Raw genomic sequence first — 15,439 nt, forward strand, 5'->3', positions numbered from 1 at the left:
TTCCGCTATGAGGTGGTCTGTATTCTACCATAATTCGTGTGTTTGATCCTTTATCATCTTTTATCTCTATCCACTTTACCTCTATTTCTGTCTTACTGTTGGCTGTGTCACTCTTTTCTACTGCCATTATGCTATTTCTAATAATCACATCTGCTCCACATCCCCTTTTACCCTCTCTGACTCTTCTGAAGTTTATTTATACTCCGCAAAGCTTGATTCCCATGTAGCCATATATCAGCATTCCATTTCACACTGGTTCCTTGTATTATTGCCTCCAATTCCCCTGTTTTATTACAGACACTGTGTACATTGCTATACAAACAGTTTAACTAATTTTAATAGCAATTCCCCTCACCATATTTTTTTAATCATCTTTTAACAGCCTGGTTCCATAATTCCATTTATTTTCTCCATTTGTTTAGACATTTGCCCTCCTTTCCTGTTCTGTTTATGTTGTTTCGTTTCTTGCAGTTCCTTCCCTGTGTCTTGTTAGTTTAAAGTCTTTTCCATCGCCCTGTTTGCCACTTCTCTGAGGGCGCTGGTCTCATTCTGGTTCTGGTACAGTCCATCCCTCCAGAAAGGCTCCCTCTTGTCCCAGTACTGGTGCCAGTGTGTGTCCCATGAAAGTGGTGTTGCCAAAGTTGGAGTTTGGGCTTGAATGGATTCTTTTCAGTCCCATGCTTTCCAGTGGATCTTTTCCCAAGCTTCCCACCAAGGTTTTCCATAGGGGTGAAGCCAAGAGAGTCTGCCACAGTTCCGTGGAACACATGCCTATTCACATTCATGTTCTAAGCGGCAATTTTATCACCCTCCTTCATCTTTCCTTTCATGGAGTTAATGGCTGTCATTTTGACACATTCCGAACTCTGAAGGAATGTAATATCAGTCTCTCCAGCCCTGCCTCTTAGGCAGGAAGTAAAAGAAGCCGATTTGGTTGTATCATTAACTTCTATTATCTACCATAAACCAGTGGAACATTGTCAATCACTAAGTGCAAATAATAGCCAGAAACACATCCAGTTGCCTCAGGAACCTGATGTGTTGATTTCTAAAAATTAATGAGTGACTGAGCACCTGGGAATATTCTCTTTCAACCTCAAAGAAACATGTGATTTCCAAGGAATTTGGAACCCAAGAGAAACCCTGCCCCTTACTGGGGCTTCCTGGGCTCCCTCATTACCCCACCCACCTACTCCACACCATTTCCCTGAAACACCTTGTTGTAGGGCGGCCGAGTTGTGCATCTAGTGGTAGAGTTGATCTGCAGACACTTCTTGGGTGGAAACATTAAGTCTATTTACAATATCCTCAGCAGCAACTACATGTGTGCTTTCAACTCTAACTCTACGGGCAGAATTTTCTGCCTGTCGGGCGGGTGGGCCCTCACCCAATCGCCAGCGAGTGTGGAGCTGATCTCCGTCAGCGAAGCGGGCTGTGCCGCCATTTTACGTGGGCGGGCCAATTAATAGCCGCCCAGTGTGATGTCCGCTGGGAAGCGCTATGCGCTCCCTGTGCAGGCGGGGGGGGATTCCCTAAAATCGAGAGTGCGTTCTTTCGCGCATGTGCACGAAACAGCGCACATCTCCCTGAGGCTAAGTGCAGCCTCAGGGAGATCGCTTTGACTTTTAAAACTATTAAAAATAGAGAAAAGAAAAATCCCTTATATGTCCCCACATGTGACAATGTCACATGAATTGGGACATGTTCATAATTTACAGAACAACTTCACTACAATTTTTAAAACCCCGCATGAAACTTTATCCTGCCGCTGGATGAGGTTCCATGTTTTCTCTATTTGCTGCTGGGGCTCCTGACCTTAAGGTTGGACGGGCAGGTCCTTTAATTGGTTAAATGATCCTGTCAATGGCCTCAATTGGCCATTGACAGGTTGGCGGGCCTGCAGTTGATTTTGCTGCGTCCCCTCCTTCCTGAAAATTTAAATGGGGCGAGGTGACGTCGGGGGTTCCGTCTGATGTCACCCCGCATCATTTTACACGTCAGCGAGTGGGCCCCACCTCCTGCTTGCCGACGACAAAATTCTGTCCTATATCTCTACACTGACTGCTGAGGTAGCCCATGCTACTCTTCTATTGGTTACTACAGATCATGTGATCTTCCTTAAGAAGTATTATTCTTAAAGGTACATTACACACTAAATAAAACCATAATTACTACATTCCTCCCTCTTTAAATCAGCTATATATATATTTACAAGTACATATTTTTCAAGACAACATGAAATTAACACTGGGTAAGGAATTTATAAATTCAGTCTTTCAGGTGGTTTCCTAGTACGTGTGGAACGTCGCAGATCCACAACTTCAGATTCTTTGTCAGGAACCTCCTTTACAGGAGTTGCCGGAACATCAGGTGCTTCGGTGGGCACTTGCAGTTCTGTATCCTCAACTCTTACAGGAACACCAGACACGTCAGCCCTGGGTTGAGTATCCTCAACACGAAACGCAGACCCGGTCATAATCACTAGTGGAACCATATCTTGATGATTTGTCTCTCTCTTCCTTAAATGGTCCACATATTTACGGCCTTCCATCTCCACGTGGTAAGATAGAGGTTTAGTCACTGCATTTATTTCACCTGGTAACCACTTTGGTCCTTCCCGAAGTTTTTCAAGTATACCGGTTCTCCCACGGTAAATTTCCTCTCGCAACTATGCCAGTCATGTCTAGTTTTCTGGCTTCCCTGACTCCTTTCCACCTTCCCTTCTAAATTTGGCATAACTAAACTCAATCTCGTCCTGAGATGGCGTTTCAACAATAACTCTACAGGTGTGACACCTGTTGTTGTGTGAGGGGTAGTCCTGTGATGAAAAAAGCGTGCTAGCTTGATTGCCAAGGAATCGCCAGTTAGCTTTTTCATGCCTGCCATGAATGTTTGAGCTGTCCTTTCAGCCAGTCCGCTTGAGGACGGGTGGTACAGTGCAGTTTTCACATGAGTGATACCGTTGAGGCTGATAAACCGTTGAACCGTTGAAATTCATCACTTGTAAATGCATGAATGGCAAAACTCTGATATTGTTTTTCAATTGTAGCGGCTGACATTGGTGACTTCACCTCATTTTGAATGGGCATCGACAATGAGCAGAAACATTGTTCCCAGGAAAGGTCCAACGTAGTCAATGTGTCCAGGGTCTACCTGGCCACTCCCAGGATGTAATGGCACTGTCACTGGAAACGTTTGCAGTTGCTGACATTGCACACAGTGCTTTACTAAATTCTCTATTTCACCATCCATCCCAGGCCACCATAGATAGTTGCATGCTATGGTCTCCATAGGGAAATTCCTGGATGGGCACTGTGTATTTAAATTAAAAGTGGCTGCTTTCCCTTTGGAGGAACTACCACTCATGCTCCCCACAATAATATGCCATCTTGGCTGGTCACTTAATGTTTTCTGTTGAAGTACGGTTTCATTTCATCAGATACGGGCTCCTGTGACCAACCATGTAGCACTTGTTCTCGTATCTGAGATAGGACTGGGTCCTGACTTGGCCAGTCTCTGACCTGTCGAGCACCTACCTGCGAGGAATCTAAGAAATTTAACAGTAAAACAAGTTCCTGTGGAACTGGGACATGCTCATCATTTTCTTGTAAATGCAAACAACTAAGGGCATCGGCGTTTGTAATTTGATTGCCAGGCCTATGTACGGAAGTGTATTCTATACTGCCAGAATTAAAGCACATCGTTGTATTCTTGTTGAGGCTATGGGTGGTATAGCCTTGTCCTCACTAAACAATCCTAGCAATTGTTTGTGGTCTGAAACGGTTGTAACATGGTAACCGTGTACATACTGGTGAAATTTCTTGACACCAAAGGTGACGGACAGGTCTTCTTTTTCTATCTGCAGGTATCCCTTTTCCGCTGTGGTGAACGTTCTTGATATGTAACCTATTGGCCGTTCTGTACCGAGCACTTCCCACACTCCGTAGGGAGATCTGTCACATGTCAGCACCAATTCTTTTGTCTGGCCATAATGCATTGATAAGTTGGACGAGTGCAACAATTGTTTCACCTTTATGAAAGCTTCTTTCTGGGGCTCCTCCCAAGACCAACATTAGTTCTTTTTGAGTAGAGAATGCAGGGGGGCCAGCACTGTAGACAAATTGGGTAAGAACCGCCCATAATAGTTGATCATTCCTAGGAATGATTTGAGCTCTGAGGCGTTCTTTGTTTGCCTGTCTTATGGCTCTCACTTTCTCCTCAACTGGGTGGAGGACCTGTGAGTCTATCCAGTGACCCAAATAGATCACCTCCCTCGCTTGGAACGTGCACTTTTTTAAACACACTCCAGCTTGCAAGAAATGTTTTAAAACTTCCCCATAGTTTGCCAAATGCTCTTTTTCAGTGAATCCTATCACCAATACATTGTCTAAATAGACTACAACCTGTGGCAGTCCCTGCAGTAAGCTTTCCATTGTTCTCTGAAAGATGGCTCAAGCGGAGGAGACACCGAAAGGCAATCGTGTATATTGGTACAACCCTTGGGTATTAATTGTGACAAATTCACTGGAGGCATTATGCAACTCTGGTTGTTGATAAGCATGACTCCTGTCAAACTTTGTGTAAGTTGTCCCTCCTACCGGCTTGGCCTACAGGTCTTTGATTTATGGAATGGGGTGCCTGTCTAGCTTAGCTACTTTATTAACCATCAGTTTGTAGTCTCCACAAATTGGAATGCTTTGGTCAGGTTTAAGGACGGGGACTATGGGTGCTGCCCATTCCGAGAACTGAACAGGTTGTATAACGCCCTGTTTCTCTAGTCTGTTCAGTTCAATGTTGACTTTTTCTCGCAGGGTATATGACGCCAGTCTCACCTTTGTGAAGCAAGGGGTTGCTTCTGGATCCACATGAATCTTGGTCTGCAGGCCCCGGATTTTCCCCAGTTCATCCTTAAAGACAGTGGCGTACTTTCTAAGTAGCTCTGGTAGCCCACTTGCTCTCAACTGGAAAATTTCAGATCATTCTAACTTAATCTCCTTTAACCAATTTCACTTCAGGAGGCTTGGCCCTTCACCTGCTATCACCATCAAGGGGAGCTTTGCCGATTGGCTTCCATAATGGCCAGTTACTCTGCTTATGCCTTTTACTTGAATGTCTTCACCGTATATGTTTGTAGCTGGGTGGCTGTTTCTTCTAAAGTTAATTGATGTTCACCCTTATTCAGATATATGAAGGTATGCTCCCCAATTACTGTAGTGAAAGCTCCTGTGTCCAATTCCATTCTGACAGGCTTGCCATTTACTTTCACTGTGAGAAATATTGGTTCTGCCTTTCCAACTCTTAGATTAAACAACGAGTAAATGTCTGAATTTGTTGTTTCAGGCTCTTCTACATTGTAGATTTCATTGGGCTTCTTTTATTTACAAAGATAAAAACAAAAAACTACTGCGGATGCTGGAAATCCAAAACAAAAACAGAATTACCTGGAAAAACTCAGCAGGTCTGGCAGCATCGGTGGAGAAGAAGAGTCGACGTTTTGGGTCCACACGACCCTTCAACAGAACTGAAGTATAGTTAGGAGAGGGGTGAAATATAAGCTGGTTTAAGGTGGGGGGCGGGGGGAGAGAAGTTGAGGGTGGGGTGGTTGTAGGGACAAGCAAGCAGTGATAGGAGCAGATAATCAAAAGATGTCACAGACAAAAGGATCAAAGAGGTGTTGAAGGTGGTGATATTATCTAAGAAAAGTGCTAATTAAGAATGGATGGCAGGACACTCAAGGTACAGCTCCTCCCCCTCCCTTTTGTTTTTTTTTGTTTTCAATAATTTATATAGATTTTTCTTTTCCCACCTATTTCCATTATTTTTAAATCTACAACTAATACCTTGTCAATCTTTCCACCCCATCCCCACTAGAGCTGTACCTTGAGTGTCTTGCCATCCATTCTTAATTAGCACTTTTCTTAGATAATATCACCACCTTCAACACCTCTTTGATCCTTTTGTCTGTGACATCTTTTGATTATCTGCTCCTATCACTGCTTGCTTGTCCCTACAACCACCCCACCCTCAACTTCTCTCCCCCCGCCCCCCACCTTAAACCAGCTTATATTTCACCCCTCTCCTAACTATACTTCAGTTCTGTTGAAGGGTCGTGTGGACCCGAAACGTCGACTCTTTTCTTCTCCACCGATGCTGCCAGACCTGCTGAGTTTTTCCAGGTAATTCTGCTTTTGTTTTTTTTTCTTTTATTTACAAGCCTGCTTGAATCTTTCCTTGCACTGTCTCATCATATGTCCATTTCTATGACAATAGTAGCATTCAATTTTTTTAAACTGCCAATCGCTAAAAGACTGATTGTTTCCACCTCTATTAAAATTATTCTTCAATTGCGCTGCTAAGTTATTTTTCTTTATTCTTCGGCTAGCAGGGGCTGTTTCCTGCTTCTCGGTGGAGTCTCGCTTTATTGTGCCTCTTTTGGCTAAGATTTCCTGCTCGATGTGGAGGACGGCACCATTTTGTGCACCCTGTATTGTTTTTGAATCTCTTGCTGCGCTTTCCATGGCCAGCGCTAACTCTAGAACCTTCTTGAAATCCAGATTCACTTCAGACAATAATCTTTTCTGAATAGTATTCTCTTTCATACCACACACTAAATGATCTCTGAGCATGTCATTCAGAGTTGTACTGAACTCAGAATGTTCTGCTAGCTGCTTCAAATTTGCCATGTAGCATGCAATTGTCTCACCCGGGGTTCTGATTCATGAATTAAACCTAAACCTCTGCATCATGACTGAGGGCTTGGGTTGAAAGTGACCCTTCATGAGGTCCACCAATTCATTGAGATTCTTCGAATCTGAGGCATTGGGTGCTATCAAACTTCGAATCAGATTGTAGGTTTTGCTCCCACAAGTACTCAAGAGGATCGCTTGCCTCTTCTCTTCCCCTTAATCTTATTCGCTTGAAAAAAGAACGTGAGGCGTTCTATGTATTGAGACCGATCGTCTGTGGCTGGTTCAAAAGGATCAATTCTCCCAAATTGTGGCATTTTGAGAGGGGATAACATCTTCAATTCTAACGGAGCTTGCTACTTACAATCACTGGGCGAGGTACAGAGCTGATTTCTTTTTAACTTAATTTATTCTGTTCAATCCTGTTTTACCCTCATCGCCAGTTTGTTGTAGGGTGGCCGAGTTGTGTAATTAGAGATAGACTCAGCAGCAACTACACGTGTGCTTTCAACTCCATCTCTGCACTGACTGTTGAGGTAGCCTATGCTATTCTCCTATTGGTTACTACAGATCATGTGATCTTCCTTAACAAGTATTATTCTTAAAGGTACAGTGCACACTAAGTAAAACCATAATTGCCACACACCTAAACAAAACAGACTTTTTTGGTTTTCGGTTCTGTTGCAGAAGTTCTTTTTAGAACAGATATATAAGTGCAGCCTTGCCATATGTTGGCAGTTGCTGTATAGCGGCATCACATTTACAGTTGAGCAATTTAAAACAGATTAATTGTAGAACATAGCCTGTCAGTTATACTTGACTACCCAAGATCTGCTGACCAGGATATTGGCTCAAGTTGGTAAAATGACTTTATTCCTTCATTCTAAATTGAGGAGATAAAATATTCCAGCAACATAACACTGTATTCATTCAATTTCACTTGGTCATTGCCTTCTCTAGCAAGTCTATACTACTTTGCTAAACATCCAACAGCTCAGCACAATGTATGTTATTATTTAACAAAACTACTGTTTTACCCAACTTAAGATCTGAAATCATGGTCTGTTATGAGCTGTCCCACACACAATGAGAGCTATTATAACAAAATAATGTTTGTGAGTTGTCATAGAACCGAGATGTCAAGCAATGTACTCGTGTTCTACAAGACCAAAATCTAACTTCTCCAGCCGGTCCTCTGAGCTGGTGCAGACACGATGGGCTAAGTAGCTTCCTTCTGTGCCACAACAATTCTGTGATTATCAGATTGCTAAAAAAAAACTAATTTACTTCTTCATCCTGAAATGAGTCAGTGGGGGTGATTTTCCTTTTCCATAACTCGGGAGTGCTCCACCTGTCCTGAAACACTGGTGTAACACTTCCCAGTTTCCTGCTGCAACTTTGGTAAGACACCAGCAGAAATGCCCGAGAAAAGACCTGAGGATCTGGTGGTCTCAGGCCAAAGTTGCAGCAGGAGTAGGGGCGAATTACAAAGGGATTTCAGGATTTTGATATTTTTCTGCTACTAATACACAGCGTATCAGCCTTGACCAGGGAGCAACAAGAATTGAATCATTAGTTTTGATGTTATATATGTTACTTAACTCTGTGGTATTTAGACAACATAGCAGTGCAGTGGTTGGTGGTTGAATGGGTTTTAATGCGCTTAATTCTATACACACTACTTGTAAATATCATAAGGGACAACCAATAAACAGTGTTCTGGAGCTCCCTCAAAGTAAAAGCAGGAAGGTGAGAGGGAGAGATACCCTGGATTATTATTATGTATTTCCTCCCAGTTAGCTCAACAACAGAATTGGTCGAAACCTGAGATCAGGGCACATTCCTCATTGTGAAACGCTGAGTGATGCAGGAAGACTTGGGGAGGAGAAGATACATTTTACTGTTTGATTTGATCTTTTAGAGTTTTGGACATTGTAAAACATCAGTGTCTGGAGGCAGTGTTCAATTCTTTCAACTGGAAGAACAATTGAAAGATTTGCTGGATGCTTATTAATGATGTCTTTATTATTTAGACCCATGATGAAATGGTCTCCTACACTGTGCGCGAATCGCTATTGTTTATATGCCATTTGTCTTCCAGTTGTGTTTGATGAGTGGTGAAATTATCCAGATGAGTCCCAAAATGAATTTAATATTTGAGCCGGCAGATTTGGAACAGGCGTCTCCAGCGACTGTCAGCAGGTATGGTGAACTGTGAGATTATCGAAGCTTCAGCACTTGGTACAGAATGCGGCCACTGTTGTCCAGTGTTAAAGTGCCATCCTTTTTAACAGGTGTGGTATGATTTACCTGGAGCCCCATCAGCTCGGTTGGACGCCACTGAAAGATTCTTACATGGATACTCTACCATCAACTGTCACTGCTGAACATAAAGGACTGGTAACTCTATATTTTGAAATGTGTAAATTTTATGTGATAAATGTCGACAGAACTTGCCCAACTAATTATTCAGTGTTGTTGACAGCAATCAGTGACACCACATGTGTTAAGTGGGAAATACTGAGCTCGAGGAATCTCATTCATATCTGTAATTCTCATATTGTGTGTTCCCAATGTCAGTTTTAATTCTCCGCTTTCTTTCATTGATGCTATTCGCTCACTGCCATTCAGCACAAAGACACAATAAATCTAAGACCTAACCTCCAACTACAAAATTCAGTACTGAAGAATACCCTCTCCTTGTGAACTCGGTTGTAAACTAGGCAACCTACATTTGCAATTCAGTTCCCTGTGAGGTTATTGCAGATTCCATATATGGGAAATATATTAATCATCTGCACTTTGGCGCACAAGGCACAATTTCAAAATTTGCAGATAATACAAAACTTGGAAATGTTGTGAACTGTGAGCATATAGACAGTTTGGCAGAATTGAGGGAACAAGTGGCAGATGAAATTTAAGGCAGAGAACTGTAAAGTGAGTCATTTTAGTAGGAAGAACAAGGAGAGGCAATACAAAATAAAGGGTATAATTCTAAAGGTGCAGGAGCAGAGGGACCTGGGGGTATATGTGTACAAGTCATTGAAGGTGGCAGGGCAGGCTGAGAGAGTGGTCAATAAAGCATACTGGATCCTGAGATTTTTAAATAGGGTCATAGAGTACAAAAGCAAGGAAATTATGATAAACTTGTATAAAACACTGGTTTGGCCTCAACTGGAGTATTGCATCCAGTTCTGGATATGACACTTTAGGAAGGATGTGAAGTCAGTAGAGTGCAGAAAAGATTCACGAGAATGGTTCCATTGAATGCCTCAATTATGTACTTAGTTTGGAGAAACTGGGGCGGTTCTCCTTGGAGAAGAGAGGGTTGAGAGGAGATTTGATTCAAAATCATGAGAGGTTTGGACAGAGTAGATAGGGGGAAACTGTTCCCTTTGGCGGAAGGATCGAGAACCAGAGGGACAGATTTAAGGTGATTGGTGAAAGAAGCAATGGTGACATGGGGAAAAATTTTCCACCTTTTGGGGGGGGAAGTGCAGGAGTGGGCGCTGCCATTTTACGTGGGCGGGCCAATTAAGGCCCGTCCAGCGTGATGTCCGTCAGGAAGCGCTATGCGCTCCCTGTGCAGGCGGGGTGATATTCCCTCAGCTGGGAGTGTGCTCATTCGCGCATGCGTGCGCAAGAGCACGCTCATCTCCCTAAGGCTAAGTGCTGCCTCGGGGAGATTGGCTACTACCACTATGTCACTGTCTCCCCAGTGGGTATTGGTGTTGGTTTGGTATCTTATTAGCTACTACAGCTAATTTGATCGTACTCTTTCAAAAACTACTTACCAATTTTAAACGGGAAAAATCCTGACCCTAAAAATCATTAGGGCAGCATATCACGTAAGTGCCGAGTGCACTTGCTTAGATCTCAGCCTCTGATCCACAGTCCCTGTACTTTGATGGTTTAGGCTCCCACTGCCCCCGATGAGCCCCAAATTGCTGGTTGGTCTGCCAATTAATCAGGTGTACTGCCGCTCTTCAGAAGCCAGGTCCTTAAGCAAGTTCAAGATGGAGGAACCCTGAGGTTCAGAGTTTTACCCAACCCCCCCAATCTGCTGCTTTAAACCAATGGGCCTTGAAGGAGCAGTTGGGGACCCCACCTCCACAGTCATCTAGAATCTTTGGTGTGAGGTTAGAACAAAAGAACTAGAAACAGTATTTTTTTTAATTCATTCATGGGATGTGGGTGTCGCTGGCTAGACCAGCATTTATTGCCCTCCCTAATTGCCTTGCAAAGGTGCTGGTGAGCTGCCTTTTTGAACCAATGCAGTCCATGTGGTGTAGGTACACCCACAGTTAGGGAGGGAGTTCCAGGATTTTGACCCAGCGACAGTAAAGGAACGGTGATATATTTCCAAGTCAGGATGGTGAGTGGGATTGGAGGGGAACTTCCAGGTGGTGGTGCTCCCATGTGTCTGCTGCCCTTGTTCTTCTAGATGGTAGTGATTGCGGGTTTGGAAGGTGCTGTCTATGGAGCCTTGGTGAATTCCTGCAGTGCATCTTGTAGATGGCACATACTGCTGCTGCTGTGCTTCGGTGGTGGAAGGAGTGAATGTTTGTGGATGGGATGCCGATCAAGTGGGCTGCTTTGTCCTGCATGGTGTCAAGCTTCTTGAGTGTTGTTGAAGCTGCACTCATCCAGGCAAGTGGAGAGTATTCCACCACACTCCTGACTTGTGCCTTGTAGATGGTGGATTGGCTTTGGGGAGTCTGGAGGTGAGTTACTCACCGCAGGATTCCTAGCCTCTGACCTGCTCTTGTAGCCACAGTATTTACATGGCTAGTCAATGGTAAGCCCCAGGATGTTCATCGTGGGGGATTCAGCAATGGTAATGCCATTGAATGTCAAAGGGCGACAGTTAGATTCTCTCTTGTTGGAGATTGTCATTACCTGGCACTTGTGTGGCATGAATGTTACTCGCCACTTGTCAGCCCAAGCCTGGATATTGTCCAGATCTTGCTGCATTTGGACGTGGACTGCTAATAGACTATACAGTCCCTTAGACCCTGCTTCATCAACTTCATTTTCCTGTCAAATCTGCAGTTCTTGATGTAACAGGTTTGCAGACTAGTTTCTGGCCCATTTTCATGGATCCCTGCTGAAGGTATGGTGGAAGCCGTGAGAGCAACAGTGAATAATCAGCCTCAGTCAGTGTCAGGTTATGAATGGTCCCCGGTTAGGTGCATTGGAGCTCCACTCTGTGCTGCCACAGAATGGGGCATAAGCTTTCCTCCACTCCAGCAGCAGAGATTCACCAATTGGAGATCAGGGCCCTTTCCAAAAAGCAACAGAAATCTAAGGCAGAATCCCCACCAAGCTGCTTTTATGCACCCGAGCAGGGGACTCAAAAAGAGCATTGCAGGGGCTATGGGAGCAAATTGGAAGCCCTCCACCCACAGGAGTTATTGCATCTTGAACATACGACCATAAGAATTAGGAGCAGGAATAGGCCACTCAGCCCCTCGAGCCTGCTCTGCCATTCAATAAGATCATGGCTGATCTGATTGTAACCTCCGGCCTACCCCCGATAATCTCTCATCCCTTTGTTTATCAAGGATCTATCTAGCTCTGCCTTAAAAATTTCATCCCCTGCCCCCAAGAAAATGAAGAGACTAAACAGGGATTGTAAAAATAAATAGTCAAAAGTGTGGAAATGTTGTTGATTCTTCTCAATGTTATATGTCCACCTTCCCCACCACTGACTCAGGTTTTAACCCACATTAAAACAAATAATTTTGATTAAGCACTGAAGACAAGAGGACAAGGTTAACTAACCTGAGAAAAGGAGATGATAACATCCATACAGATAATTTTTTAAACTTGTTCTGTAATCTTTTGAATAGTCTTTCTTAAAACTAAGGAAATGCTTATGTGTTGACCCCAATGATAGGTACCCATTAAAACTGCCATTGTATCATGTGAAGAAAAGTACCAAATCACTCCTGATTGTTTTAATTAGTTGGCATACATGGTACACTGGCACAGTAAAGGGAATATACCATTTATGGAGATTAAATATAATATTCTTTGGTCATTCCTGTTACCTTGAAAGGTTTTTTTTCTGACCAGATTCTCTCTTCTTCCTTTCTCTTATAAGCTCTGACTCATTGCTGAGGTATGGTTTCACAGATGTTGCATGGCGACTCTCTCTCGGGTCTCTTCCTGTGGCCATGGTTTCAAGTGTGAGCCTTGATGGCGGGTATTGACAGACTGTGCAACTGTTGGGGCATTACAGCTGAGCCCAATCCTGTTCTCTTCTGACATTTATCTATGCAAACTTCCAGAAGGGCTCACTGATTAACAGTCAGGAATGGGAGCTCTGGCTGATATCCCTTCCCCTAACCCAGAGGTATTGAGCTCAGTTGTAACATTTCAATTCCCAATCGAGCTATCACCAGCTATTTCAGGACAGACCAGTTCTGAAATGTACAGCCTTCCTCATACGATCATAAGAAACAGGAACAGGAGTAGACCATTCGGCCCATCGAGCCTGCTCCGCCATTCAATAATATCATGGCTGATCTGACTGTGGCCTTAATGCTACTTTCTTGCCTGTCCCCCATAACCATTGGCTCCCTTGTCAGTCAAAAATCTACCTGGTTCAGCCTTGAATTTATTCAGTGACCCAGCCTCCACTGCTCTCTGTGGAAGAGGATTCCAAAGACTAGCGACCTTCAGAGAGAAGAATTTCCTCTTCACCTCCATCTTAAATGGGAGATCCCATCTGTAATGCAAAGATGGATCATTAGATAAAGAAGCTGAATCATTGTGAAGTTATTCTGAAGACTCTAGAAATTGTAAAGATGTTTCCGATAAACAGCTAAGATGCTTTGTTTTCAGATCAATGACATGTTCCATTGGCTGATTCAGCCCTGTTTGGACTTCACCCGACTGCACTGCAGGTTTTTTGTGCAGACGTCTCCGATGCACCTTGCCTATAGTATGATGAGGCTCTACTCTTGTTTAATGGGTGAGTGCTCTTATTTAAACCTGGATCTTGCTGCCCTGCTGCAGCATGAATGCAAATTTTACTGGGTTAGCTGAATTTCAGCTGTCTGTCAAATGCTATTGTTTCAGAGCAGCACTAATATGATTGCAGTTCAGTGAGAAATGTGTAAGTAATAATTGTGCACAAGTATGTTAGGAACCAGTCATTTAATTTTAACAGAAGGACTAATAAATTCCTTGGGCTGTGAAAACTAGATAGGAAATGCTTTTTTCCATTTGCTTTTTTTGAAAACCCAGTATATAAAAAAAAATCATGATTTGCTAAATGCTATATTCACTTCTTCATTATGGGCTGGGAGCAGGAAAGGAAAATAAAAGAGTATATTTTGTAACATTGTAAAAGTAATCTTTTTTGAAATACTCATAAGCAGCTAAGTCCTAGGGGTATTGGGAAGAGAAGGTGAAAAGGAAGGGAGGGAGCAGGGGCCAGAAGCAGCTGCAGTATTGCACTGCTGACTCTACCTTAGGAATAAGAGATAAGACATGCCTTTTCATTAGCAGCCTTCAATGATCCATTTAAGGACTGCAGGTTAGGCTGCGGTAGACCTGGACTAACTGAGTGGAGCATGTGAGATGTGTCATCCATCCACTAATGACCGAATTTGGCATCAAGGCCCCCCCAGGCATTAGGCCCCTGGTTGACATTTTCAAGGGGCCTGAAGTCCGGTGTAGATGGGCACCCAGGGCATGGAGCAGTTGCTGGCTGCCAAATTGGGAAGTTACACCCAGAAATTCCCCAGCTCTTTTTATTCGGTAATCTGGCACATTGGAGACCAATTTTGTCCCTTTATGTAATCTGATCTACATTTCATTCCATATTTCCTGGGAGACAAGAGGTGAAAAATGTTCCAAATAAAATAAATACAAATTATATAATGGGTTTACCTATGATGTTGGAATGCAATCATCAGGCTGGAAGGTGAATTTTTATATTGAGAGATTCTTTTTTCATTCATTAATGGGATATGGGCATCGGTGGCCCATTCATTGCCTATTCCTAAGTGCCCTTGAGAAGGTGGGGGTGAAGAGCCTTCTTGAACTGTGGCAGTTAATATGGTGAAGATGCATCGCAATGCTGTTAGGGAAGTAGTTCCAGGGTTTTGACCTAGCAACGACAAAGGAATGGAAGCATATTTCCAAACGTATTAAGGGTGAAGGCATCATGCATTTGGTGGCATTTCCATGTGCCTGCTGCCCTTTTAATTCTAGGGGGCGGAGGTCGCATATTTGGAAGGTGTTGTCAAAGAAACCTGGGTGAGTTGCTACAGTCGATTTTGTAGATGGTACACACTGCAACCATGATGTGCCGATGATGGAAGTGACTGTTTAAGGTGGCAGACAGGATGTCAATCGAGTGAGCCTCTTTGTCCAGGATATGTTGCAGCTGCTCTCATCCAGACAAATGGAGAGTATTCAATTACACTCCTGAATTATGTATTATAAATTGTGGAATGACTTTGGGAAGTCGGTGAGTCACTCCCTGAAGAATATCCAGCCTCTGGCCTGCTCTTGTAGCCACTCGTGGCTGATCCAGTTATGTTTCTGGTCAATGGTGACCCTCAGGATGTTGCTGGTGGGTGATTCAGCGATGGTAATGCTGTTGACGTCTTGTTGGAGATGGTCATTGCCTGGCAGTTTTGTGACATGAATGTTACCTTGCGTTTATCAGCCCAAACTGAATGTTGTCCAGGAATTCCTGCATGTGGGCACAGACTGCTTCAGTATCTGAGGAGTTG

At 43.5% G+C, this 15,439-nt stretch overlaps 1 protein-coding gene across 1 annotated transcript in view; it reads left to right on the top strand.

The window, feature by feature from the left end:
- dnah3 (dynein axonemal heavy chain 3) overlaps positions 1 to 15,439 on the top strand; it is a 161,850-nt gene that overhangs the window by 103,160 nt on the left and 43,251 nt on the right. The window contains exons 36-38 of the mRNA XM_078557671.1: positions 8,788 to 8,888; positions 8,981 to 9,086; positions 13,536 to 13,665. Coding sequence (XP_078413797.1) covers positions 8,788 to 8,888; positions 8,981 to 9,086; positions 13,536 to 13,665 — 337 coding nt within the window. The remainder of the gene's footprint in view (positions 1 to 8,787; positions 8,889 to 8,980; positions 9,087 to 13,535; positions 13,666 to 15,439) is intronic.

Source organism: Cetorhinus maximus, chromosome 15 (assembly GCF_964194155.1).
Source record: "Cetorhinus maximus chromosome 15, sCetMax3.hap1.1, whole genome shotgun sequence".
NCBI classification, from domain to species: domain Eukaryota; kingdom Metazoa; phylum Chordata; class Chondrichthyes; order Lamniformes; family Cetorhinidae; genus Cetorhinus; species Cetorhinus maximus.